This window comes from Notechis scutatus, chromosome 2, assembly GCF_049901735.1.
Source record: "Notechis scutatus isolate UNSWTSFEM ecotype Mainland chromosome 2, rNotScu1.2, whole genome shotgun sequence".
Taxonomy (NCBI): Eukaryota; Metazoa; Chordata; class Lepidosauria; order Squamata; family Elapidae; genus Notechis; species Notechis scutatus.
The window spans coordinates 47,778,082-47,804,692 of NC_142010.1; the positions used below are offsets into that span (position 1 = coordinate 47,778,082).

General features: G+C 38.3%; 1 protein-coding gene across 2 annotated transcripts in view; it reads right to left on the reverse strand.

Annotated features, from left to right (window-relative positions):
• The window catches only part of LOC113419059 (netrin-4-like), a 59,740-nt gene that overhangs the window by 19,849 nt on the left and 13,280 nt on the right, over window positions 1-26,611 (reverse strand). For both annotated transcript variants that reach the window (XM_087954672.1, XM_087954671.1), the window contains exons 3-4: window positions 15,844-16,107; window positions 1,399-1,525 (exon numbers count right to left, since the gene is read on the reverse strand). In XM_087954672.1, the coding sequence (XP_087810798.1) occupies window positions 1,399-1,525; window positions 15,844-16,107 (391 nt within the window). The remainder of the gene's footprint in view (window positions 1-1,398; window positions 1,526-15,843; window positions 16,108-26,611) is intronic.

The following is a 26,611-nucleotide window of genomic DNA, read 5'->3' on the forward strand; positions in this document are numbered from 1 at the left end:
CTTTTTCTTGCAGTTGAAGGAAAGTGAGTTTGCCTGTGCATGCATGTGTTTGTCTGTCTATCATCCATCTGAAAAAAAAATATATACCTTGAATAAAGGAATGTAAGACTGATTTCGGTATCTGTTCTAAGAGTAGCTAAGTTTTCACAAAAATAATAATTGAATCATGTAACATTTCAGTTGATTCTTTTATGTTCTTAATTAAGCTATTACTATGATCTGTGAATGAGTTGGCTGCCTTGTGGTTTTTTAACTATTAAACAAATATGAAAGATACAGAATTCCTTCCCCTTTAATTCTTATAAAACCATTGGGATATAAAATAAAATTTGTTTGTTGCTGTACTTGACCTTAATAACCATTGTCCAATCTTAGGCTGTCCCTCTTCTGGCTAGTTTCAACTTGATTCTCTTTGGAGTACTGACCATCTGTTTATTTAAAAAATTGCCAGAAAAACAAGGAGAAATCAGAGGTGGCTTGTAACATACCTCTAAAACCAAAGGATTCTGATAGTTGGAAGTTTTATAAAGAGAAATCATTTACCCCAATGTGAAGAACTTCACTATGGCTAAAGTTTTGTTTTATCCAGCTTATTCTTACCAAAGATTATTCCAGCTTGATATCCCTACCATATTTTGCCTAGTAACAATAAACAACAGCAAACAAGAGTGTTGCAATTTTCTTTATTCTTAATTCAATGAAAATAAATGTTTTCTTCCATATAATGCTAAGAACTGGTAAACTTTAAAAATCCTACTGCGCATTGTCACCTGCTTTATTAGACAAGTCTTTTTAAAACTAGAAAGTTATTTTATTGTATAATATATATAAATGTACAATATAGCAAGTAGGCCAAATATTATTTTCAAAAGACTTTCAAGAAGAGATTGGACTGTCATGTGTCAGAAATGATGTAGTGTCTCCTGCTTGGGGGGGGGGGGGTTGGACTAGATGACCTACAAGGTCCCTTCCAACTCTGTTAATCTAATCTATTTATTTATATTTGTATTCATGAATATATGGTTTAATGTTCTACATGGAAACACACTTGCTAGTAAATGTAGGATTTATATAACAGCAGCTAAGGAAGTCAAAAACTATTCTGCTTTTAAATGTTAATATTTCTGCCTTGTCCATCATTCTAGTCAATTTATTCTTTTCATATTAGCTGAAGTTTGCTGGGGTATGGAACATGGCTGATATCTCTCTGTATGTATGCAAAGAGCAAAAGAGAGGAGGTCTTGAAAGCTTCTTCATACCATTTTCTACTTAGACCATTCCCCATCTGCTGCTAAAGCATCATAAATCCAGATTTAGTCACCAGGGCGTGGCTCCTGGGTTGGAAAAATTCATTATTGTGTTGCTCCCTCCTTCCCTCTCTCCCCGAGACCCACATACTTCTGCATTCATTTGCTGCCCCAGTTTTTCCATTGCCCGGCTCCCATGGCTGGTCATTGTATAATGGCGCACACTTCTCACAATGGTGTCCTGCAGTGTTATGTCTGCACATGCACTTCCCATGGACCTATCAAAGGAAAAAAAAATCATTTAAAAAAGTAATACTTGTAAACAGTGGCTGCAAGCACGAAAAGGACTGGAGTGATCTGAACAAAAGCTGCAGGCAGGCAAGAACTTTAAAAGAAAGGGTCTTATAAGGCTTGGGCATATGTTCACTGCATTCCAAAGAATTGTTCAGTTGGAACCTTTGTTTTGACATGCCTCACAAGGAAAGGCAAGGAGGAACTCTGCCTTCTATTTCCTGTCTTCCCAGAACTTATATCCTACTTCCTATCTTAAGAATATTTTAACTTACTGCACCTGTTTATGGTTTGCCATTTGCACAGTGGCAGATAGGACAGCACTCCAGAGGGTTAATGTCATTGCAGGGAAGATCATTGGTTGCCCTCTCCCCTCTTTGGAAGAGCTTTATAGCTCCCGCTGCCTTAAGAAAGTTCAAAACATTCTGAAAGATCCATCTCATCCTGGGCACCCTTTTTTTGAACTATTACCATCTGGGAGATGGTACAGAATAATAAAAACAAGCACAAATAGGCTGAAAAACAGCTTCTATCCCAGAGCAGTAACTATTGAATTCTGCTGTATAGTGCAATATTAATGCAATATCAGGGGTTTTCAATTCAATGTACAGAATGTGAAGGATGTGTGTTTGTGTTTATTTTCATAGTCATAATGTACACTGAAGATGGTATTTAATTTCGTTATACAAGGTGCAATGACAATAAACTAAACTAAACTAAACTAAACTATTCTTCTTTTCAGCAATTCCAAGATTTATGCTAAGGGTTAGTTTTGACAACAACCCAATTAGTTGCATTGGGGAAAGGCTTAAATATGGAGATGATGGGCTCTAAGAATTTTGGACTTGTAGCTCCTTTTGAGTAGCAACATCAAATACCCGAAGCAGGGCAGATTTTCTGATGAAAACAGGCAGGGAGATGTTAGACTAGCTTTACTTTAATTGGTGCAGACTGTAAAACAGTTCCTTAAGGTTTCACAGCTACCAAGAATTGCTGGAGGATTCCCTTCGCTTTCAAAGCCTAGTTCATGTTTGCTTTGCTTTTCTGGATCTCTATAGGGCACATGATAAAGAGCATCTCTAGGTATTTTCCCGAGGAACCTGGTCATGCAAAATTTTGAACTGATTAGAACAAAAGAAGAATGACTTTTTTAAGAGATGGGGATAGAAAACAATGAAATATTGTGGCTTTAGCCTTTAGCATTTCAGACTCCCTGTTTAACTCACAAAGGGTATATAGACAAGTGCAGGACTGAAAGAAACATTTGACAGGATATAGCAGGGACAGCAGTACTCTGTCTTCAAGACTGACCCATGAAAAGTTGCTGCCTGAGGGAAAGGATGGAGACTTCTTTCCATCTCATATACTGCCTTTTTCCTCCACTGAGTTGAAGTTCTTCTCTCCACTTATCCTTGAGAGGAAAAGTATGCCAGCATGAAAAGTTGCTGCCCCCACTGCCAATCTCTTTCCTGCCTCTATTGCCTTTCTTCCCAGTCACTGCCAATCATCTAACTTCCATCTAAAGCAAAGCCTAACAAACTTTATCTACTTTAAGCCTATCTTAACACTCATATAGCTGAGGGTGGCTGAAATCTGTCACACTTATGGATTGGGGCAAGATGGGTCATGGGGACAGAGCAAATGTGCAAATGCTGGCACATTTATGTTTCAATTAGATCTGTATGAAGGAAAGCTCATAAAGAAGGTGGACATTCATGAGTCGTCGTGGTGCAGTGGTTAGAGTGCAGTACTGCAGGCTAATTCTGCTGACTGCCAGCTGCCTGCAATTTACCAGTTCGAATCTCACCAGGCTCAAGGTTGACTCAGCCTTCCATCCTTCCAAGGTTGGTAAAATTAGGACCCAAATTGTTGGGGGCAATATGCTGATTGTGTAAACTGCTTAGAGAGGGCTGTAAAGCACTGTAAAGCAGTATATAAGTCTAAGTGCTATTGCTATTGCTATTCAGCACTTATACTTCATCATACTGCAGGTCAGTGTCAGAAGAGAGGAAAAGCTAGAGGAAAAAATTGTGAAGTTGGCTGTGCTGCTGCTATTCAAGACTGCCAGCTCTCTTTTCCAAGGAAAGGTCAGCCTTAATACTAACCCATGAAATTCAAACAGCATAAGTAAGAGAAGGCTAAGGGGAGACAGCCTTCCAAAAGCTGTAAAGTTCTCACAGGGAAGAGGCTATGGTTTTATTTTCTATTGTGACCCAGCTTTGTACCACCATTTGAATTTCACTTCATTCTTCCTTATTTGTTTACTCCATTCGTTTCCCTTTCATCCTCTTGTTGGTAGTTACTGCTGACGATAGTATTGGCTGTGACTTCCTGGCCATCATCAGTATGTTTGGTGAACAAGTCTCCTCTTTCCCCCAATTCCTGCTCACCCCATTTGAATGAGGGCTTTGGAATTGTTCGAGAACTGGACAACAGTCACTCATTTACCAAAATTATTTCTCTTTGGGGTGCATGTTCACTTTGTAGTGATTCCAAATGCAATTTGGCCTCAGAGAGATTTGCCTGTAATCAGCAAAACTTGCCCTAGGAAGGGAAAACTCTTCCTTCTGGGTTTGTTGCAAAATGCATCCCTGAAAAATACATATTCAGGATGTATGGAGGAAAGTATTTCATACGCTGCTTTTTTTATAATGCATAGGAATGCATATTCTAGATTTGAAGATTAACTAAAAATATGTAAGCATTCAGGGAATGGTGGGACTGGGAGCAGAATAGAAATTTATTCTGTTTTATGTGTTCCTGTCCTTCATACAAACTAAAGCCTCCTTTCTTCAAGGATCTTTGAAACAAGATTATAACTTTTGTTTTATTGTGAGTTTTGGGGAGAATAGACAATTTCTATACCAGCTACCTCAGATTCAGATTCAGATCTTGACACAACATCCTTGGACCTTTCTTTCTTTCTTTCTTTCTTTCTTTCTCTCTCTCTCTCTCTCTCTCTCTCTCTCTCTCTCTCTCTCTCTCTCTCTCTCTCTCTCTCTCTCTCCTGCTCTTATATAACTCTAAATTGTGATTATAATTAATAATTAAGTGAGCAATGTCATTTATGTTCATTGTCAATTTCAGGTATAACATTATTATTTTAGTTTATACTTCTGCATTATATCATCACATCTAAATGTTTTAATTATCAAACAGAGAAGAAGCTGAGACATATCTGGCATTATTTTCAGAAAGGACAACAAGCAATTTATTTACTTAAGTAAAAACAGGGGATGAAACCTGAAGTTTATGCCCTTTATATTTTAATACTCTACTAGACTGCTGTACAGCAATATAGCTTTGTACTTACATTGAAACATTTCTTGCTGTTCTCACTGTCTTTAAATATGAGCTGGCACTCCAGTTCTTTGCTGTTTCTACTTTTCCTCTTCTCTCTCTTGTCTTTCATGTAATTTGGTCTACTATCTTTTTATCCCAGCCTCCTTCTCTCCTATAATATTTTACTAAATTGTACCTACATCTGGTCTATGACTGTAATAAAAGGTTTAATTTGATTTGAAACTAACAAGAAGGTTAGAAACCTGAAGCCTCAGTGAAAAAACCCCAAAGGTTTTTTTCCATCATACCCTAGAGCCCTCTCAGATCACAAATGCCAAAAAGCCAGTGGCCTAAGTTTCCTAAAATTTTGAGGCAGGAGGCACCTGTCCTCAGAAACATTGATTTATAAGCATGATAATGTCTTCTACTTGAAAGTTTCACAATTACAAGGAGATAAACAGTGTAGTCATCAAATGTTATACATGTTTATAACAATGCCACTCATTATATATCTCTCCTTAGCTTTCTATCCTTGCAAATCTTTCTACGTAGTAGAATTCTACTACGTGCATTCATTATTATTGTCATCTCAAATTTCTCTGTTTTGAGGATTTCAGCCTTAATTTCCTTGATCTCATCTCCTTTCAACTAATTCAGCCCTCCTTCATGTTTGTTCTGCAATCAGTTCCTCATTCATTCTTTTACTTCCTCATCCATTCTTTTAAACTTTAATGTTCTTTTGTTCTACAGATCAGTCACTTTTGTATTCGAAGTACATTCATTCAACAGACATTCATTCTTGGCCCTTTTACAACTTGCACTTAAGTAACCCATGGCTATCTTATTCAATTTGTATTTCTCCAATTCTCACATTCATTCCACACAGACTGCCACATACAAAGCACTCCTGATATGTTTATATATATGAACACTTTAGAGAGCTAGAGACCATCACACATCCTTGTCTTACTCCCTGCTCAGTGTTGAATCATTCATTAACATTGCTTTATTCTTTTGCATGGTTTACCTTCATCATGTACCACTCTTCATTCAGCAACTAACCTTCAATTTTAAATTTACACAAATCTCCCTGAGGCTTTTTCAGATCAGGAAGAGGGCACCCATAGAAGCATCCATAACCATTTTAAATCCCCATCAAAAGAAGTTCTAAAGAAAGCTTAAGCTTCAAAGCAACCCAATGTTTTCATGGATAGGAACTTAGGCACTGTAATAATTTATATTAATGAAACCATGAAGGTTCTGATAGTTAAAAGTGTTTGGTATGTTAAGAAAAGTTTTTCTGTACATCGCCAAAGTTATTCTGATGCAAAAGTGTCCACAGGATCTGATGTTTTTGTCAAAAACATGAAAGTAGTGTTGGAATGCTATAACATCAGTTCTCAGAATCTATATGTGACAATGCAGTGTTGCTTTTTTCATATGTACACACATACCCATTTGACCTTAACCATGTATGTCTCTTTTTATCCCCTTCAAATGGCAACTGACTTCTGTGAACCTATATTGTACAACTTCCTGAGATTGCTTGAACAGAGAAGAAGCTAAGCCATGCCTAAGAAGAAGTTAAGCCATACCTTTTTCCGGCATTATTTTCAGAAAGGACAGCAGGCAATTTATTTACATCTTCCTTAAATGAAAACAGGGCATGAATTAATCCCAAAGCCACCCCCTCACCTTTGTATCTTTTCATCACAGGTACTATATCAGTCTAGAGAATACATTAGATGAATTTTTCTGCTTACTTTTGACATTTACCAGCTGTGAAGAAAAGAGGCTATTCATTCAGATATTGGCAGAACATAATGTTTGAGTTAAATTTGACAAATGATAGACAGAACCAACTTTTAGTTGTCATTGGACAAAAAGGGAAGGAACATATTTGAGAACAATTCTCGTTTGCAGTTGATCAAGTTAATGGTTCCTTTAAAAAGGAATCCAGTGGCATGTACTTAATAGCAAAATAGGTATTATTTTGGGAAAATGTAGTGTCACTTTGAGGAGTTACTGAATACTAATTGTTAGTACTTTTATATATATATTTCTAATCAAAAGACTCAGTTGGCATTATATTTTCCCCATAGGAAATAATAGTAAAAGAAGACTAATAGCTACAGTTGTGATATCTAATCTACAAAAACCCAGGCAACCACTAGATGCAGCAACAAGAATTAGAAAAGTCTAATTTTGCTCCCATCTTATGGTCATTTTGAATTTTGCAGCTCAGATTTGATAGACGTACCACAATTAAAATAAAATTAATTCAACAAGTGGCTAAGCAATTAAAAATCAAATCAGCCTCCTTTTAAATGTCTTTAAGCGTTTCTTCTAAGAAATTTATTTTAATCCATATGCTCCTAAAAGTTAAGTAGGAAAGAAACTGAAATTGAATAAATCATATTAAAATGTTATTCTGCCTAACTCCCAACAACTCTGGGCATTCACAAGGAAAACCATTTAAAAAATTAAATATGCAATAAGAAACAAAAAGAACAAAAGATGACAAAGATGTCAAAATCTGAATATTCTATAATTAGTGAGGAATTTAGTCTATATGTTGCTTAACTACAATTCCCAGCATTCTTCACTGTTGGCCTTTCTAGCCAGATTATGTTGGAAGTTATAATTCACCAATACTTGGATAACAACAGATTTCCCAGGACTTTATTAAACAATACAAGTCTAACTGTGGGTTGATTTCTCTAGCTTTCAACAATACATAAACACACACACACACAAATATACCCCAGCAGTTATGAAATCTAATGATGTATTTTGAATTTCAGCTCCCATTGAATCAACATCAAAAGGCTGAGGGAGTTAAAGTCCAAAGCAACTGAAGGAGCCCTGCTTTGGCAATTAGGAACAGCCCCAGGTGTTACCCCAAATCTAGCATGAGATTAGCAGGTTCCTATTGAGAACACTTTCCAGCCACTGCTTCTCTCCCCACCCCACTCCAATGTGGAATTCCAGATGCACTGCACATGTACAAAGGTAAACATAAATCTAACTTCCTGCGGGAGGAAAAACATTCCTCGGACAAAGATGGGTTAGATGGGAAGACCAGCAAATAGGGAAGGCCTGGTTTCTCTCCCCAACTAGCGCATCTGCAGTCTAATTTCTGCCACCTGAAGTAGTAGCTTTTCCAGACAACCAAAACTTCACTGGAGGATTTCATGCTAATTTTACTTTCAACACAAAGTCGTCTCCAAATGAACAAATTCTCCCCAGCAAAAGCTGATCTCCAGGGTTCCTCCAGGCTACGGCAAATAATTCTTTTGATGTTTTTTTTGTAGGTTAAGCGGCTTTGTGGCTAAGATCATTGTTCTGAAAAGAAAATGGTAACAAACTGAATATTAATACTGCTATTGCTGCTGCTGCTGCTGCCACAGCTACTGCTTGTACTAACCCACAATATGTAATCTTACTTACTGTGTGATCTCTCCAGCACACACTTGGAAAGTAGAAGTAATATAAGGCAAAAGTACTTAGGAAAAGATAAATGTTCTAGGAAAAAAGTGATCATAAGGTGTAGACCAGATAATAGCTGCACTGGAAGCTTTCAAGAAGAGACTGGACTGCCATCTGACAGGAATGGTGTACAGCAGTGGCCCCCAACCTTTTTTGTACCACGGCCCGGTACCGGCATCACAAAATGATCCACGGACCAGTACCGGCATCAGCACGCACGACCAAGGCAAGGCGAGCCGAGCGACCAGCCAGCCAGCCGTCCCCCGCTTCTCCCCGCCACCTTCAACTCCTCCTCTGTACCTTTTTTGTGCTTTTCGGGCTCTTTCTTAATTTCCTCCTGAGTAACACGAGACTCCACCGCCATCGGGACGGCTCTTCGTTTGAAGCCGCCCCCCCTTCGACAAAACTAAGGCGCGAGGATTCCTTCACCACCCAAACGCTGCTTTCCAACAACTGACGACCGACAAGCTCACCCAGAAGCACTTTCTCAAGTGCCATCGAAACAAGATGGCAGCGCCCAAGCAAAACGGCGGTGTGGTACAAAATGATCTATGGACCGGTACCGGTCCGGGGCCCGGTGGTTGGGGACCACTGGTGTAGAGTCTCCTGCTTGGGTGGGGGGGTGGGGGGTTGGACTATATGACCTCCAAGGTCCCTTCCAACTCTGTCAATTAATCTGTTATTCTAGTAGCAGACTTTATCCTACATCATCCAGATTTCTGTGCTGCTTTATAGATGCATGAGATTGCTTATGCTCCCACTGTCCCCATTCCCCATTTTTTGAGAAGTTTACAAAGTTAAAACCTGGCACCCATTGGGCTCAGAAGCTCATGGGACGTGGGTCCTACTTCCCAAATGCAACCAGGGAGCCTTCTGTGCCTCCTGTAGGAGAGCCTGCTGAGTGGGGTTCAAGGTAACAGAGATCATAGGATTTTGTTTGAGGGCCATCTAACAGCATGAAACGACTGGCAGAATTCAGATCAGGGCAAGACTGATGCAACAGATGGAGCTGATAAACTGTCTTCCTGAAGACTGTTGATAAATTGTGTTCCTGGACAGGATAAAATAAGAATCCAGGAAGACCCACAAGTCTGAAACCTGATCCCAAAGCACCAGGAAGGATTATTTCATCTATCACAAGAAAGATCATTTGCCCGGAGCATCCCTATTACAAACTAGCATTCTTGCAGATTGTTTAAATGTTTTAAAAGAAGCATTAGAGCTTCTTGGCTTTTAATAAATGATGCTCTGCTTGGGAATCAATTGATCAATTGATGATTAGTGCAGTGTATAAATGGAATGGAATGATATGAAATACCTTTGTTTGACTTCCTTTTCTCATTTCTCTTTGATGTCAACAAAACAAAGTGAAAAATAGTGAGAAAACAGTACAGTTTTGTAATAAGAACTGATTATATGAAATGTGATACTGCTGTCTAGAACTTGGGATATGAATCCCTTTCCTTTTTGGGCTGTCCCTAGTTGCCAGGCTCCATTAGGAGATCCTGCACTGAGAACCCAATTTAGCAAACGCATAATACACACTAAATTGCTACTTATTACTATAAGGTTCAGAATGTCTATCCTACGGATATATTTTCCTGGTGGTCCAACTGCAATACAATGTTTTGAAGAAGCTATTATTGCCTTCATTAAAATCCAATACAATTAACAAACCTGTCTTGTTAACAACTGGAGATTCCTTCTTAAAGGTTCCCTTTTCAAAGCACCCAAAGCAAACTCACATGGTTCAAATCAAAATATGCCTGTGGTAATATTATGACAGAAACATCACTCTCATACACTTAACCCTTAACCTGGTGGTTTTTTTAACATGATTACCATGATGCACATTTTATCATGCCCATCCCAGGCCAATCCCTGGATGGCCCTGCATTCCAAGACTTATCTTCTGACAATCAAAGGATGGTCTTCTGCTCAGGCTATGTAATGGGATATCGTGAAAAACTGTGTTTGGATCTCATTTTCTTGTTTAAAAACCTGTAGAACCCACATTTCTTCTACCAATCTTTAAATAGTGAGCTGATTTCAGCACTGATTTTATTATTGCTATTATTACTATTACCAAATTCTATATTTTATTTTATTTAACAAAAAACAAATAAAACATTTGTTATCTGTCTTTGAAAGTGCATCAGAGCAGAAAGTTTGCAAATACATCAATAACAAGAATAAAAGAAAAATGCAGAAAGTAATGGTGGCTCAAAGGTACATGGCTATACATATCAGCAATGAGATTAAAAGGAGAGTTGTAGAAACAAAATTCCCATAGAGCCCTGCTCTAGGGGGAAGGATTGAACACTCAGAAAGTGTAAACCTAAGAGGGGAACAACAAATAAAAGACTGCAAATTTGATAAGCTGGAAGTGTTATATACAAACGTCAGAAATTTGTTGTAGAAAGAAAACATTTCCAAAATGGCAATGAAGGCTATTGTTTCACAAAGAAATGTCTATGTTGCATTGACATTTTATTCCAATATTACTAGAACTGAAGAAAGTTTGGGTATTTACAATCTTAAGATCCCACAATGGATGAATATTGACTGTGATCAATTAGTGTATCTATCAAGCAACTAAGTTACAGCTTGATTGGTCCCGTACAACTTTACTCTCCCTCAGTTCCTAACTGATACAGTCCATCAACAGATGCACACCATGGCAGTATAACTTGGTTCTTCAATTTTATTTTATTCCCACAGCTAATGCTTTGTCATCTTGACTATCAGTTTCCTGAATTTCATTTGCTTTCACTGCTAATTCAGTCCTGTTGGCTGTGTTTGCTTCCAAGATTGTGTTTACGTGCCTGTGGCATCATCATGCCATCTGCAAAGCCACAGCAGCACCCACAAAATCAAAACAGTTACTAAAACATTAATTTACCATGTTTAATGTTTGCAGATGAGAACTTGATAATAAAGGAGGAGGAGAGGAAGCAACCTAAATTAAATTACTCAAAATGGAATGTACTTTTCCACGGTCATAAAACAAACATCTAATGTGAAAAGGAGGAACAGTCCATCGAGTTTATTCTCAGAAGAATAAAACTCTTGTTAATGTGTCAGTACACATTCCAGGATGCATTCTTCTTTCCATTGAAGTCTGAGAAATGAGTAACTTATGAATTTTGGTTAAACAAAACAATTTAATTTTCTGCTGCTAGATGAAGTCATTTAATGGCACAACAGGCAGTGGAAAATAAATAAAATTCAAAAAAATCTAGTGATGGTTTACACTCCCTATGCCAATAGTGTGGGGCGTATTATGTTTTTTTTTCTCTTGTGATGGGCAGCTTGTTTATTCTTCTACCAGCTGTATTAATTTAATGTATTATTCATCTGATGAGACCACTAGAATATTTAGAAGTTTATTTTCTTCTTGTGCTGTTTCTTAAGTGGATCCATATTTGTCCTAGGTGGAGTATAACAACATCCTTTGTTGCTGGGATACGATGATTCTACAATAATTTATTATTTTTTAACCAATGATTAAGATGTGGTAGCCTAGAATTTCAGTTAACAATTTCATGAACTGAGTGCAGTTGTTGAGTCTGTCAAGCAATCAATGAAAGGGAAGTCAGGAATTTCCTTTCAGAGGGAAGCAAATCAAAATGACAAAAATCTAGAGAAATGTGAAATTAGTTTATGAAAAGACCCTTTGACTTTTTAATGTCAAGCTCTGCCAAGATTAGAGCATTTCAAACTGTTTTGGCTTTAGCGAGCCAAATAACCAAACAAAGATATTGGCTGCCTTCAGTAGTTAGTTGACTGGTGTTGCTTGTTTAGAATTGAAAGAGTCAAATTCTGTTTTTAGTCCTGAATCTGGACTCCACAAGCATCCCCAATATGGAAACTTCTTCACAGAAGGAAGTTTTATTCAGTTTCCCCCACCCCTATGCAATGATTCAAAGACTTTTTGCATCTTTGGTTTTATGTAGCCAAATATTCAATATACTCATCAGGAACCTTATTATAATGGAATCACACAAAATGTTTGTTTCTGAAAGTAAAGAGCAAAATAATAATAATAATAATCCTTGAATCTCCTTACTTTTTTTCTAAATAGAAGACATTGTTCCAGAATAAGATTACTGAGCTTTAAGACAAAAACAGCCAAATCCATTTAGATTTGTCATTGGAAGAAAAAATCTGTCACAAACTGCTCTCTAAAATGAAAGTTCTCTACTTTCACAAGCCTTTTTTTTCATCTTCTCTACATGGGAAACTTCTGTCTCACACAGGAGAATTCCAAAATCGGTCATGTCCCCAAACCACATATGAAACTCTCTCAAGCAATTGGAAGAAACAAGGACATGTGTCAGGGAAATCCCTTACAAAGGATTTCCTGACAGTTAAACTAGCACTGAGCTCTGCTGAAAAACTTAACGCAACTTTGCTTTCTTCTCATGGTGTTGGAATCTGTGTTAAAGGATCACTATTTTTTTTCCACTGATTTTCATTGCTCCAGGATTAGCTGTACTGAATTAATGTTGTACAAGCACTTTGTGTAGGAAAGGTGTCAACTGTAGGCACACTGGGCTGAGGGATCTTTAGTGATTTCTGAGCTTGGTTGCTTTCTTGCAGATGTTTCAATGGGGAGCAGGGGATGAGGTGCAGTTTTCATCACAGTTCATGACTCCCTTTGTTAATAGAGTAGAGTAGAGTAGAGTAGAGTAGAGTAGAGTAGAGTAGAGTAGAGTAGAGTGAAATGGAATGGAATAGAATATAGAATATAGCAGAACAGAATAACGGAGTTGGAAGGGAACATAGAGGTCTTCTAGTCCAACCTTCTTAAGCAGGAAACCCACCCTCCCCACAACAAAGTGGCAGGCAGGTCCATGGGTCAGTTATTTTGAAATTTTTAGCTATTTTAATGAATGTAAATTCGTTTTGCCTCCTTTTTTATTTCTTTATTTCCTTGTAAAATTAATACATCTGTTATAAAAGAAGAAAATTGGTTAAAGAAGTTTTTAGGAGAATTATAATATTGAAATCAATATTTGTCATAATTTCTCTCTGTTCTGCATTGGTCAACCTAGATATAGAATATTGTGTCTAGATCTTGTTACATTTTAGGAAGGATACTGACAAAGTGCAGTGTGTCTGGAGGAAGACAACTAAGACAAAAAAATCCTAGAAGGAAAAGAAAAATAAGGGGAATAGTTGGAAGTGTTGTATGTCAAGTCAATTTGTTGAAATTGGCGTACAAGGCTAAATAAATATACAGTAGTCAATCTATCGTTTTTCTTTAGATTAGAGAAGTGGAGAATTGGGAAAAACACAGTACTATTTTTAAATATCTGGAGGACTGTTTTCGAAAAGATCAATTATTCAGAGTTGTTTGAACAAAAATGAGAAGAACTTAATGGGTTTAAAATACAAAGAATTAGATCTAAGTTGAAAATCTAGTTTGGTGTTGAATTAAAGGTATTATGCTAGAAAGGAGAAAACTAAGTTCCATTGCCTTAGACAAAATCCAACTGAGTGATTTTTTTAGCCCTAAGAAGTGGTTAGCAGTGGAAAATCATTTCTAAAAAATATTGTGTCAAGAGTTCATGCAGTTGCTAGGAGTCAAAACTGACTCAAAGACACACACAAAAAAAGCAGCTGGTCATCAGGAAAAATATTTTCAATCAATAAAAAATATATTCAAAAATACTTTAGGAAGATGATACTTTGATGGAGATTCTTAAACAGAAGCTTGAGGGTAATTATATATATATATATATATATATATATATATATATATATATATATATATATATATATATATATATATATATATATATATATTATATATATTATTTATTATTATTATTTATTTAAAGTATTTATTGAATTTATATTGCTGCCTATTCGCCCATGGTGACTCAAGGCAGCTTACAGAATATAAAACCACATTTAAAACAATAAAACAAAATCAAATAAATTAATATAGTGCAACATAATAATATCACCCCCCACCTCCCCGTTCCTTAAAGTGCTGGGGCACTGCCCCCTCCTGTAGGGAAGCATTACTCACCACCAGAGTTCACCCGCCTGTCACCTCCTGGGAAGCTTGCACAAGCCAGGAGGGATATGAGTCTAAAAATATTATGGTAGTATAGTCTTCAACTGTGTGATGATTGCAACTGTTTGGAGTAGAAGTGGTCCAGATACCTATCAATTCTTACTTTCTGTGATAATACAAAATGTATGGGATCCTATCATGCATGTACTAGACCTAAACCTATGTTTTTCCAAAGTCGGGGAAGAATGTCCTTCCATTTTGAAGGATGCTAAGCCAATGTTAGTGTGTACAATGTTAGTGTGTCTCACATCTTTGCTGTCCTCCGATGACTGGGAATCATGCTATTGAATGTCTGCAATCATACCAACATTTAGGAAAAAAAGTAGTTGTGGGGTCACTTGAAAATTGGCACAGAGATTTCCAAGTACTGGTCTATACCTTCAAAAAGTTCACAAATAGTAAAGTTTACTCCCTTGGATCCAGCTATATAAAATTGCTTTATATTTTATGATCTTGGGAAAAGAAACTGAGCACAAAGAATGTGTGTGGGGGTCAAGTGATTTCCTATAAGGACCACTGTTTTCCCTTCTATTTTATAATCAGCATTTTCTAGATACTGTCAACATGTGCCAGTCTCTTTGTATTAAATCTCAGTTTATTCCACTGGGAAAGATAAAAGCTAAGAAAAAATGTGCACATGGTTTTGTCTATGTATGAATCACAAAATTAAAATGTGCTTTGCAATTTTGCTCTCATTCTGTAATTCTATTTTAGATATATTTTTATTTATTTCTTATGAGGACCCATAAGTATGTAATCATGAATTTGTTCTAGTTATCCTTCTCCCTGCAAAAAACCTCCAAGGAATTCTCAGATTCCTTGCAAATATGGATTTTTTCAGAGATCAAACTAATGTTAGAATTAAAAATGGTGATTAAACAGTAGCAAACTTAACTATTAAAACAGTTTAAGGAAGGAAGATTTACCATACTTAGAACATTATTCAGTACCATTTTTTGTAATTTTTGTATTTTTATGTATTTTTATGATGACTATGATCATGATTTATCACTTGTAGCTTGTATGTACACTGGGAGCTTATGCACTGAAGACAAATTCCTTGTGTGTCCAATCACATTTGGCCAATAAAGAATTCTATTCTATTCTATTCTATTCTATCCTATCCTATCCTATCCTAGAGTGCTGAATAATAGGAATGAATAAACCTTTGTATAAGCCCTTTTAGATTCAAATGGGCAAAAGTGATAGGTAGAATATAAGATCATGCTCATACAGTAGCTGTTCTCTTGCACAAATAGCATTAATTGAACACCATTAAGCAAAGCCTTTTGGCCTCCAAAATTGCATTAAAATTACATTGAAAATATAAAATCTACATAACGTTAGCTACATGGATAAAATTAATGCAACCATGAAGGCATCAGTGATTCAAAAGCATTCATTTTTTCCTTGCTTAATGTAAGAAAGGGTAGCATTGATACTCACCCTATTGCTGCCAACACCTGGCCCATTGGCAAACTGACATTCTTCTGCATGGCCGTTACAGAAGCAACTGCCACGGACAATTAGGTCATAGATGGCATAATGGGCAAATCTGTGCGGTTTCTCCAGCAGTCCCGAGCCTTGGCAAGGACACTCTTGCCTCTTTAATAAAAGGAGCCGCAAATTGGTGAGCTTCAAGACCGCTTGTGCTTCAGGACTGTATGGATCTTCGATCTTGTTAGTAGGTGTTAAAGCACGGAAGATCACCTGAAAAGGGAAAGAGAATGGTGAGATAGATAGATAGATAGATAGATAGATAGATAGATAGATAGATAGATAGATAGATAGATAGATAGATAGACAGACAGACAGACACTTCTTTAGGACTGTATGGATCTTTGATCTTGTTAGTATGTGTTAAAGCATGGAAGATCACCTGAAAAGGGAAAGAGAATGGTGAACACACACACACACACTGTTAGGAATGTTAGTAACCTAACAGCTATTTGTGATGGAAATATAGAAAACCAGGATAGACATTTTAATACTGTCTCTTTAAGAGCATGCTAAAAACTGCAATTGGGTGTGTTACTCAAACGGCCATAAGATGGAGCCAGAAATCTGGATTGTTTAGTTTTAGTCTGAGTCTCAGAACATAGTGAGTAAGTCTCTGTTTCCTTCTGTTGGAAAGTATTGTCGTTCCTCCATTTTTCCTAATTGACTGATATTTCTGGATTTAATGTAAGTCTGATACAGAACTGTTTTTGACACTGGAATTTGTTATTGGATTATCCCTGGATTGAAAACTGACTGATTTACCTGTGAATGACTTTGGATTGCTTGTTTGGACTTTGCTTAATGTTTCTGGAAATAAAAAGCTACATTTACTGTACAGTGTATCTGTGTGCTGTGTGTGTGTATTATTCAAACACTACTCTCAAATACGTCTCCATGTATGCGCTCATTCTCCTAACGGGGAATTACCTCAACACATATACACACACACATATTCACTGTGTTTCCCTGAAAATACAATCTACCCCAAAAGTTCTAGCTTGATTTTTACATATGTGCCCATTATAAGCCCTACCCCCCAAAATAAGCCCTAATTAAGACCCTGCCCACTCCGGGGTGCAGGGGGTGTGTTGAGGCGCACAGGTAAAAATTAAGGTAGGGTGGGGATCAATTTAGTACTCTGTTATCAGCTGCAGAGGCCTTTCCTGACAGCGACAGGGAGGCCAGGGGCTATGCACGCAAGCGGTGACAAGCGGCCACAGAAAAAGTGGACCAGCAGTGGGCTCCGTCGGTGCCACTGCTGCAAGGTGAGTCAGTGGAAGACACCACCCCCCAAAAAATAAGACCCGGTGCTTTTTTTTGGTGGCAAAAAATATAAGACCAGGTCTTATTTTCAGGGAAATATGGTACACACACACACCCCTGATATAAATCATCCAAGCATAGTTCACCTCCATGGGTTGGGTAAAGTCAGCTCATGATTCACTCTGACAAACCCAGAAAAATGGGCTATTTCAGTAGAAATTTAAAATGTGTAACTTCTGCTTCAGACATCCCCCACAAACCATGATGATGAAAGAACGATGTAACATGTTGTACATCATGAAATCACATTTCAAAGCCACCCTTTCATACTGGGATCTTGATGTTAGATGGAGGCATGTAATTTGCAGGGCTTCCATCCATCACCCTGCCCACATATAAATACAATTATGGATTATGAAAACACAGCCATTGTTTTTGTTCAGGTGATATGGTTTCGGAGGATATTCCAGTAAATTCACTGTAGCTTTATCCCAATATTCAAGATAATCGAGCAAGAGTCTCCAGACTCAACATCACTCGCTGAAGAAATTTGTTTCAGAATGACAAATTTCATGAATTACAATTTGGGATGCCAACAGAAGTGCCGTGAGCTCTCTCACTTGCTCTGTATTTTGTGTAGCAGCTATTTCTTGAGCAGTGAAGATGGAATATTTCTATAAACACTGCAACTTACTCAAGCCATTTTTATGGACTGGTATATTTTTATAAACAACCTTCCTTCCCAGATATGCTCTGTCTGAAAATATCTTCCTATTTCTTGTTTTACAGATTAAGGAAAAATATTCTGGAATTATGCTTGGGGTATATTTCCAGGATGCAGCAATGGGATCCTAGGAGATGAACCTTGTCAAGGGAACACAAGTCAGCTGTCTAACTTGAGAGCTGCAGAAGCATCCATGCCTGACAAAGAAATGACAGAAAAGCCAACAGTGCACGTGTTTCTTCTGCTACTCTGAGTTTAGCCTTGGTCCCTTCCACCTTCTTTCCATTTCTTTCTTTAGGGGACATGGACTTGCAGATGGCCTAGGGTTCAAACCAGAGATATCTCTTGCTCATGGGAGCAATGGGCAACTTGCCCAGTCTATGCAAGCGGTGCAGGTGCTTGCACTTTCTCTGATCAATGAAAGCATGAGAAAACAACCCAGCCTCTTTCCGGCCAGCTGCCTGCATTCCCCTAATGAATGAAACCCTGCGCAAATAGCCCATTTTGTTTAGCACAGGTGCCCAGCATTCCTTCCACCCAGGGAATTAAGGGCCAGTGACCAAGTTTACTCAATGCACATGCCTGCTTTGGTTTGGGTAATGGAAACAAAGACTCACAGACCAGCTTATTCAGTTCAGATCACACCAATTCACTGTTGATTAAAAAAAAACCAGTGTATTTAAACATAAATTCAAAACCTCTAAATCCGTGACTGTTTCATTTCACTGAAGTCCAATATTCTGAGGTCCAAAGATCTGAATTTGTTAGTTAACTGCTGAATGGTGTGTTTCTGCATAACATCATTTTCTGTTGTTGATGATGGTGAATCTAAGAGGTCACACGAGTGGCAATATATCTCCTGTACAGAAGACAAGTCCCTGAATGGACAAGCTTCCTCTGAAGGCATCCTCTGTTGGAATGATGTTCAGCTTAAAAATAATCTTAAATATAATCTTAAGAGGAAAAGATATTGAAGATGCACAACAACAGTAACACCTGGACACTACCTCAGGGATTTTTTCAAGTATTTTTGTTTTCTGTCATCCCTTTAAGTACAATGAATATCTGCTATTAGTAGATAGATATCACTTTATATTTGTCCACTAGCATCAAGCCATCTTGCCTTCATATTATTCAATCTCTTGCATCCAATCAATCCTATCTCCACCTGGATTTCACACTTGACTGCTGGTTTCCTTTTGACAGCAGCCAGAGCACCAGTGCTCCATCCATCTTTCTTCTCATCTTATTTCAAAGGCCTGTCTCTGAAGGTAATTTACCACAAAGAAATGGAGGGAAAATAAGCCCAGAAGAGATGAGGTGAGACCAGAAAATATTCATCCTGATCTCCTGACCTTCCTGCCATTTCTTATATACCACTTTCTCTCATCATAACCACAGGCATCCAGTATAAACTGGGAAGGTGAAAAATGGAGAAGCATCCATTGCCATGTGGCAATGCAAACCAACCATTCATATTTGCATCTGCACATTTTTTTTTCATTTGCCCCTTGGCCTCCCATGAATTCCTCACTGCTTAGCAGGAAACACACCTCCAAGAGTGACACTGACTAGAAGGAAGGTTAACGATACAACAAAAGAATTCCATCAAGCACCTTATTGTTGAAAGACGCAAAGTCACTCACTCAAATTATCTCACACACATCGTGGAAAGCAGCCTCTTTTGCTAAAAATGGGGGGGAACATGCAGCTGTTGACTGTTTTTGCAACTGCTGGTCTTATCAGGCTGAGAATTAACTCTCACATCACTTTTAGCAGCTACTTTATCCTCCCTAATAGCAAAGTTGGCCTTATTCCAATGAGATCTTCCTTTCTTTACAGTTCAATCTTCTGTATCAAAGAGGGGTTTGCCGATTCATTTGTGGCATCTTCCTGAAAGAGAACCAACCTTTACAGAGAGCAAAAACATGCTGAATTTTTCTGGCTGGAAAGGAGCAGTGGTCAACTGTAAAAATGAGTTCTGAAAGGAAAGGCAGGAATGTCAGTGACTCATAACAACCAGAGGCATTGGGCAAGCACCCAGAGGAATACCAGTCAAGGCAGACTAATTTGCTATGATTTGGTTTCTCAGCCTGCTCGCCTATAATGTGCATGACTGCTTTGGGTTTTGTGGTTCACCAAGGTGGTTTCTCTTGTGTTTGAGGCAGCCAGACTTGCAACTTCTTAACTTTCCCTCACCTATTGTTATATATGAACGTTGAGTTTCCTCCAGAACAGGTGGGCCAGGTAAAGAGTCCAATCCAGGCAAGCTAAGAGCTTAGCCTCAGATCCAGTTAGGAGTCCTTCTTTGCAGCTTCAGTTCCATTCCAACTCTAACTTCTATTGATTGCCTCCAGTGTTGGGCTGCAACCAGTTTAACAACCGGTTCTGTAAGTGTGTGCTTCGCGCACCTAACCTGCTTGCTCGCAGCATTTCAAAATACAGCAGTTTGAAGCTCAGCTGCTTACCTTCTAGGGCAGCCTGGGTAAGTAGAACAGCCGAGACGCAGAAATCAGCTGTGTTGCATGACTCAGCTGAGCCAGAAAGAAGGAAATATAGGACAGGATAGGGCGGGGCCAGCTAATGGTCGGAACTACTGGTTCACTAGAACCAGTTTGAACCGGCAGAAGCCCACCACTGGTTGCCTCTCTTCATGTTTAATAGAACAAAAGCATCTTTTTACATTATTGTGGACATTTCCAAACTTGCATAAAAAGGGCCCTCTAAACCCTGTCTGTTATAATCAGAATGATGCTGGGGCGGAGGGTGGATTATGTTGCTGGAATTTTCATTCTTACCTCCCAAAAGCTTTTGTTTCCAAACTCATGGCTGCAATTCATAATAAAACAGAATATTGGTATCTCTGTCCCTGACCTTTAACAAACATAGGCAAATCTGGGTGTGCCCCGAAGCTACATAAAAACTGAAGCTGACAACAATCAAGAAAAGAATGCTCTCTCTCTTCCCAATTTATTTCCAGCAACTGACATTTTTTTTCATCTTGTTCTTATTTTATCTTTCTCGGAGAGGTCAGCTTTATCCTAGAGACAATGCCTCTGATTTTGTATTTCCTGCCATCCATGGCTCCAGGATGCAATTCTTTAACCTCAATGCCAAGAATTCTGTTCTTACAATCGGATATCTCAATCTGAAGTTTGAGATATCTTACGCATTACCTCCTATTGGCCATATGCAACAGAAGAACTGCAGCTTTCTTAAAGACATTACTCAGGCATAAGATTAATGGAGGAGAAATGTGTCCTATATGAACTGAGGTGTTTCTTATATTTTCCCCCATTTTTCCATCAGCATGTCCTTGGTGATTAATAGAAATCAAAATTCCTTAAAACAGAATCATTTATTTTCCTTCCTAGTGTGTGTGTGTGTGTGTGTGTGTGTATGTATGTATGTATGTATATATATATATATATATATATATATATATATATATATATATATATATATATATATATATATACATACACACACACACACACACACACACACACACTAGGAAGGAAAATAAATGATTCTGTTTTAAGGAATTTATATATTCCAGCTGTTCCCTGACTGGGACCAGTGTCCCAAAAGGCAGACAAGAAATGGACTTGGGTATGGCATTATCATTTGTTCAACATATAAATGAGTGTATTGTTAGATTTCAGATGTTTTTTTTTTAATCATGTTTTTATTATTTTTTATAAATACCTCAAGAGGGTGAACATATATAATGCTTCTTCCTCCTCCTATTTTCCCCACAACTATAAAACTGTGAGATAAGTTGGGCTGAGAAAGAGTGACTGGCCCTCAGTCACCCAGCCAGCTTTACATGCCTAAAGGGGGACTAGAATTCATGGTCCCCTGGTTTCTAGGCCAACACTTTCAACAGATCAAACTGGCTCTCTTTTTTTGGAAAAAGAACAGAGACATGCTCATGAGATGGTGAAAGGCAACTTAAAACTCCTAATGTTTATAAAATACATGTTTCACAAATTGTGATGGTCTGCTTATATTATTAATTCCACCAGACCATAATGTACTATGTTTCAGAAACAGTTTCTTAAAACAATAACACACTGAATGATAAACATGTGTTATATGTTTATGTTTAATAGTAATTTGATTCAAAATGATCCACTGTGGTTATTCTTTCACTCTCTTTTACTTATTGAAAAATACTACATTCAAAAACAAACCATAAACTAGTAGTGAGCTTCTGAATGAATATAGACAATCATCTCCCCAGAACAAGTCATTATTAGATGGTTTTAGACTAATTGATATGTCTCTAACAGATTCTTCTAGAGGTATTACTGGAAATGTTCACTGTATAACCCTAATTCTACAGAAGTTCTTTGGGCACTCCAGAATCAGCTTAGAACTTTTGTTCTCACACCATTATCTGAGGTCAGCAGCTGCAATTTGTTTCTAGCTAAACAGCAGTGTTTCTAACACACACGTACACAGGTGTGTGCCTTTCTATTTTGCCTTCTAAACTCTGGTGGAGATATTTGTCTACATCTACAGATATCTAAGGGACGCGATGGCTCAGTGGCGAAGACGCTGAGCTTGTCGATCAGAAAGGTCGGCAGTTTGGCGGTTCGAATCCCTAGCACCACGTAACGGAGTGAGCTCCCGTCACTTGTCCCAGCTTCTGCCAACCTAGCAGTTCGAAAGCAAGTAAAAATGCAAGTAGAAAAATAGGGACCACTTTGGCGGGCAGGTAACAGCATTCCGTGTGCCTTTGGTGTTTAGTCATGCCAGCCACATGACCACGGAGACGTCTTTGGACAGCGCTGGCTCTTTGGCTTTGTAACAGAGATGAGCACTGCCCCCTAGTGCCAGAAACGACTAGCACGTATGTGCGAGGGGAACCTTTACCTTTACCTTACAGCTATCTCTATGACCTATCCTTATCTATCTATCTATCATCTATCTATCTATCTATCTATCTATCTATCTATCTATCTATCTATCTATCTATCTACCTACCTATCACTGTGTTTGTGCATATGTGTTTGTGTATGTGTATACACACAAGTATTTCAAATGCAAATAATGTAAAGTTTTTTTTTTTTAAAAAAATATCTCCTTAGATCACATGTGCCTTTTTAAAATGCATTTCTACATTTTTATCCCACCCATTGTAGAGGAGCTCAAGGTGGTCTCTCCTCCTATTTTACCCCTTGAAATGGATTGGAGTAAAAGAGGATGACTGGCCCAAAACCACACAGTGAGGTTCCACAGCTGCAGGGGGATCAGAATTTAAATCTTTCTGGAGCCAGTTCAACACCTTCACCACCACACTACACAACCTAATGGGGTGTTCATTTTTGTTCTAATGCCCTTTTAATATCTTTGCTTGTAACTTTTTAAAAAGTTAATGTTCATCACTGTACATTTACTTTCTGAAGTTTTTAAGATGCACTAGTATCTATCTTTGTCTCTATCTAAATATTTCCGGTACATCTTAACAAAAGTGCTATGGCAAATTGGCACTTGCCTGGGGTGTTTTTAGATATATTTACATATATTTCATATATATTTACCCATACTTTGGAGAAAGTATGGGTGGACATACAGTGGACATAAAATCCAACATAAAATGGCAATATGTAAACAACAAATTGCTCTGCAAATTTGCTTTCACACAGTAGCAAGTGTATCTTCTGAAGGTCACTGTACTAGTAATGTGGCATGAATAGTTGGGACAGTAAATTATCAAGGTCACTTCACACACAAACACGTGCACAGCACACATTGCCACTGCAGAGTAATTCATTACTTTCATTGCTTGCCAACTGCGCTGAGATTTGAACTAGTTAACTCAGATGAACTTAGCTGGGGGGCGGAGGGAAGAAAGCTTATACAGTACACCAATGGTCTAAAGAGAGATACTCTGAGATAGAGTCCTGAAATGGCTTTGCAAACCTCCGGTACCGTAATACAATGCATTCTAAGTAAAAGCCCTTCTGATTAACGTTTTCATGGGACCAGTGGTGAGATTCACAATTTTTTTACTACCGGTTCTGTGGGCGCGACTTGATGGGCGTGGCAGGGGAAGGACACTGTAAAATCTCCAGTCAGACGTGGTATTTGCCGGTTTTCCAAACTACTCAACATTTCCACTACCTGCCGAATACCCACCTCTGCATGGGAGATCATTGAGGCCCCCTATGAATAGCCTCCCCCAGCTTTTCAAAAGCAGATGGAACCATAAGCCTAGCAACAATAAATTCTGGAAGAAAAAGAACGAAGAGGAAGGAGGAGGAGACGGAGAAAGTTCAAGTTCAGTTAAGAACATCTCCATGGTCCTTTTTCTGTTAGGGTTCAACAAAAGCTGCCTAGTGTTAGCTCAACTATATAAATAAACAAAATAAATAAATTATAAACGTCAGTAGCACCAGGCATTTTGATCACAATGCAAGGATGAGGAATCTAATTTAATATATGCATGTGAAAAAGTACAGAAATTATGCTAGGAAAACTAGGACTTCTTCCTAGCTGATTTCAAGTCAAAAGAAAAAAGGGACGGGGGTGGGGGGGGGAATGCCAGCCTGCTGTTGATGTGGCTCATTAAAATGCTGGTTGAAAAGATACGGTTCTTTCTGCATTGGAGCAGCAATAAACTGAGCCTCTGTTCTGTCTTTTCTGCACAAGACCATATTCTCTGTTTGCACTCCCGTTCCTTACTACCACTCAAAAGCACATAAGGCACACTATAAGCCTTTCCCCCGGGGAAGCAGAACCTGGCTGTGCTGTCTGTGTGTTTATTCTGTGGAGGTTCACTGCTTCCCCCACCTCTGCCTCTGTATTTTATCTCTTCTGCAGCTCAAGTTCAGTGACATACTGAACAGACAACCCTAGTCATAACATTTGGGCACTTGCCTTTCACAGTGACTAATCCCCGGATTGATCTTTTCCAGCTGGAAGCTGAAATAACTACAGAATTGCAATGAGCTTTCTTTGGCACGATGTCCAAAGCGGAAATGCTGAGTCGAAGACTTGTTATTCAAGAGGTGACCCTGAAGTTGCAACTTGGCCCTCGTGGGGTCTGGCTTAACCTGTTGTGTTTTTCCCTAGTCCAGCTTTTCAATGGAAAAATATGCTGCCCTGCCCTGTGTGTGTGTATATATATCAGCACGTGGCAGCAGCTGGATGACCTGTCTGGGCTCGGAAGCTAAGCATGGTCAAGTTGGTTATCTTTTCAAAGGGAGCCGACCAGGAAATACTTAGGCAATGGCTAAACTGGAAAGTTGGGGGTGTGAAACATCAGAAATTGCTGCCACATTATTGCAAAACAAAAAACAAAAACAAAACCTTGAATGGATTTGTCCCTAAAGTCACCAGCAAGTTTGATCAGTAGGAGATGCTATTTCCAGGCCAGTTTTTACTTCTTCTTTCCCAGCATTCCAATAGAACTCCAAAGCTGAAAGCTTCCCTCTTTATCTCTCTCTTTTTTTTAATCCTCTTCCTCTGCTATGACCTTATAGCCAGTGATCCAGTCAGCATCCCAAAATAGTCAATCTAATTGGCCATCTCACTTTGTCACAAGTCACCATCTCAGATCAGTATTTCAGGAGATTCATAAGCAGAGAAAAAGGATATTGTAGCCTTAAAGGCCCTCCCTTCTAGCTCCCAGTATATTTGTCCTTTTAGAATACATTTTTGTTCTTCCTTATAGGCATGACCCCCGTGAGCCAACATTCTCTCCTGAAATCATTTCTGGCCTTACCTGTTTGCTATGTCCTGAAGACCAGGTACCTGCTCCAGCTTATGATGATTCTCGGGAGAACAGTGAATGGAAGTTTGACTTTATTTTTTTTTCTTTTACAAAACTCATTTTTGTTATTTTTCAATAAGTATATGGAAGGTGTGTATGTTGACATCCATGCAGTTATAGATCATGGGGAGTCCATATTCAATTTTGACAGAAGTCCCTCCTTGTGGCTTTGATGCTGGGAGAAGAAAGCAATTTCTAGACATCTTTTTATGATGCCATTTTAAAAAGCAGTCCAAAGCTAGTCAAAATTAGGTGTTGCAGTCCTACATTTGGGGCTTTTTCCAAAGACAATTTCTATCAGAATCATGTTTACCAGTTCAGTAACAAGATGAACAGAATAGATTGGATCCTCTTTCTGTTTTGAAATATTTTTCAAACATTCTAAAAACACATTTGGTTGCATTTTATTTTAACTATTACCCGCCCTCCTCCCAAGTTGGGCCAGGATATGGCTTGAACTATAGAGCTTAAACTAGTCTGCCAAGCAAGGCATGTTTAACATGCTTCCATAGCAACAGGTTATCTTATTCAAGCAGACACAATTCTTCTTTTCCTAGTGAATTCCAGTAATGGGCTCATTCTAGCACACTTCATTGGTGTCATCTGTCACACAGGCTCTTGTCTAAAATGAATAGCCTTTTGATAGTTTAACTTTCTCTACATTCTAATGGAAGTGTAAATAAACAAGCAAGGAAACAAGCAAGTATTTGTACTCTTTGTTAGAAGAATAGTTTGACATATAGCTCCAGTGACATTAAAGTAGAAAGTTGTAATGAGCTGTTTTTCATTACTCCAAGATCCTTCTTCCAAAGAGACTCTTATCTTCATTTCCGCATGCTCTGTTTTATTAAAAAATGTGCTTCTCATTTTCCAGATCCCTTGGCTGTACAGGTGGACAGGATGAAAAAAGAAACTTCATTTCTATAACTACTTCTCTCTCATTT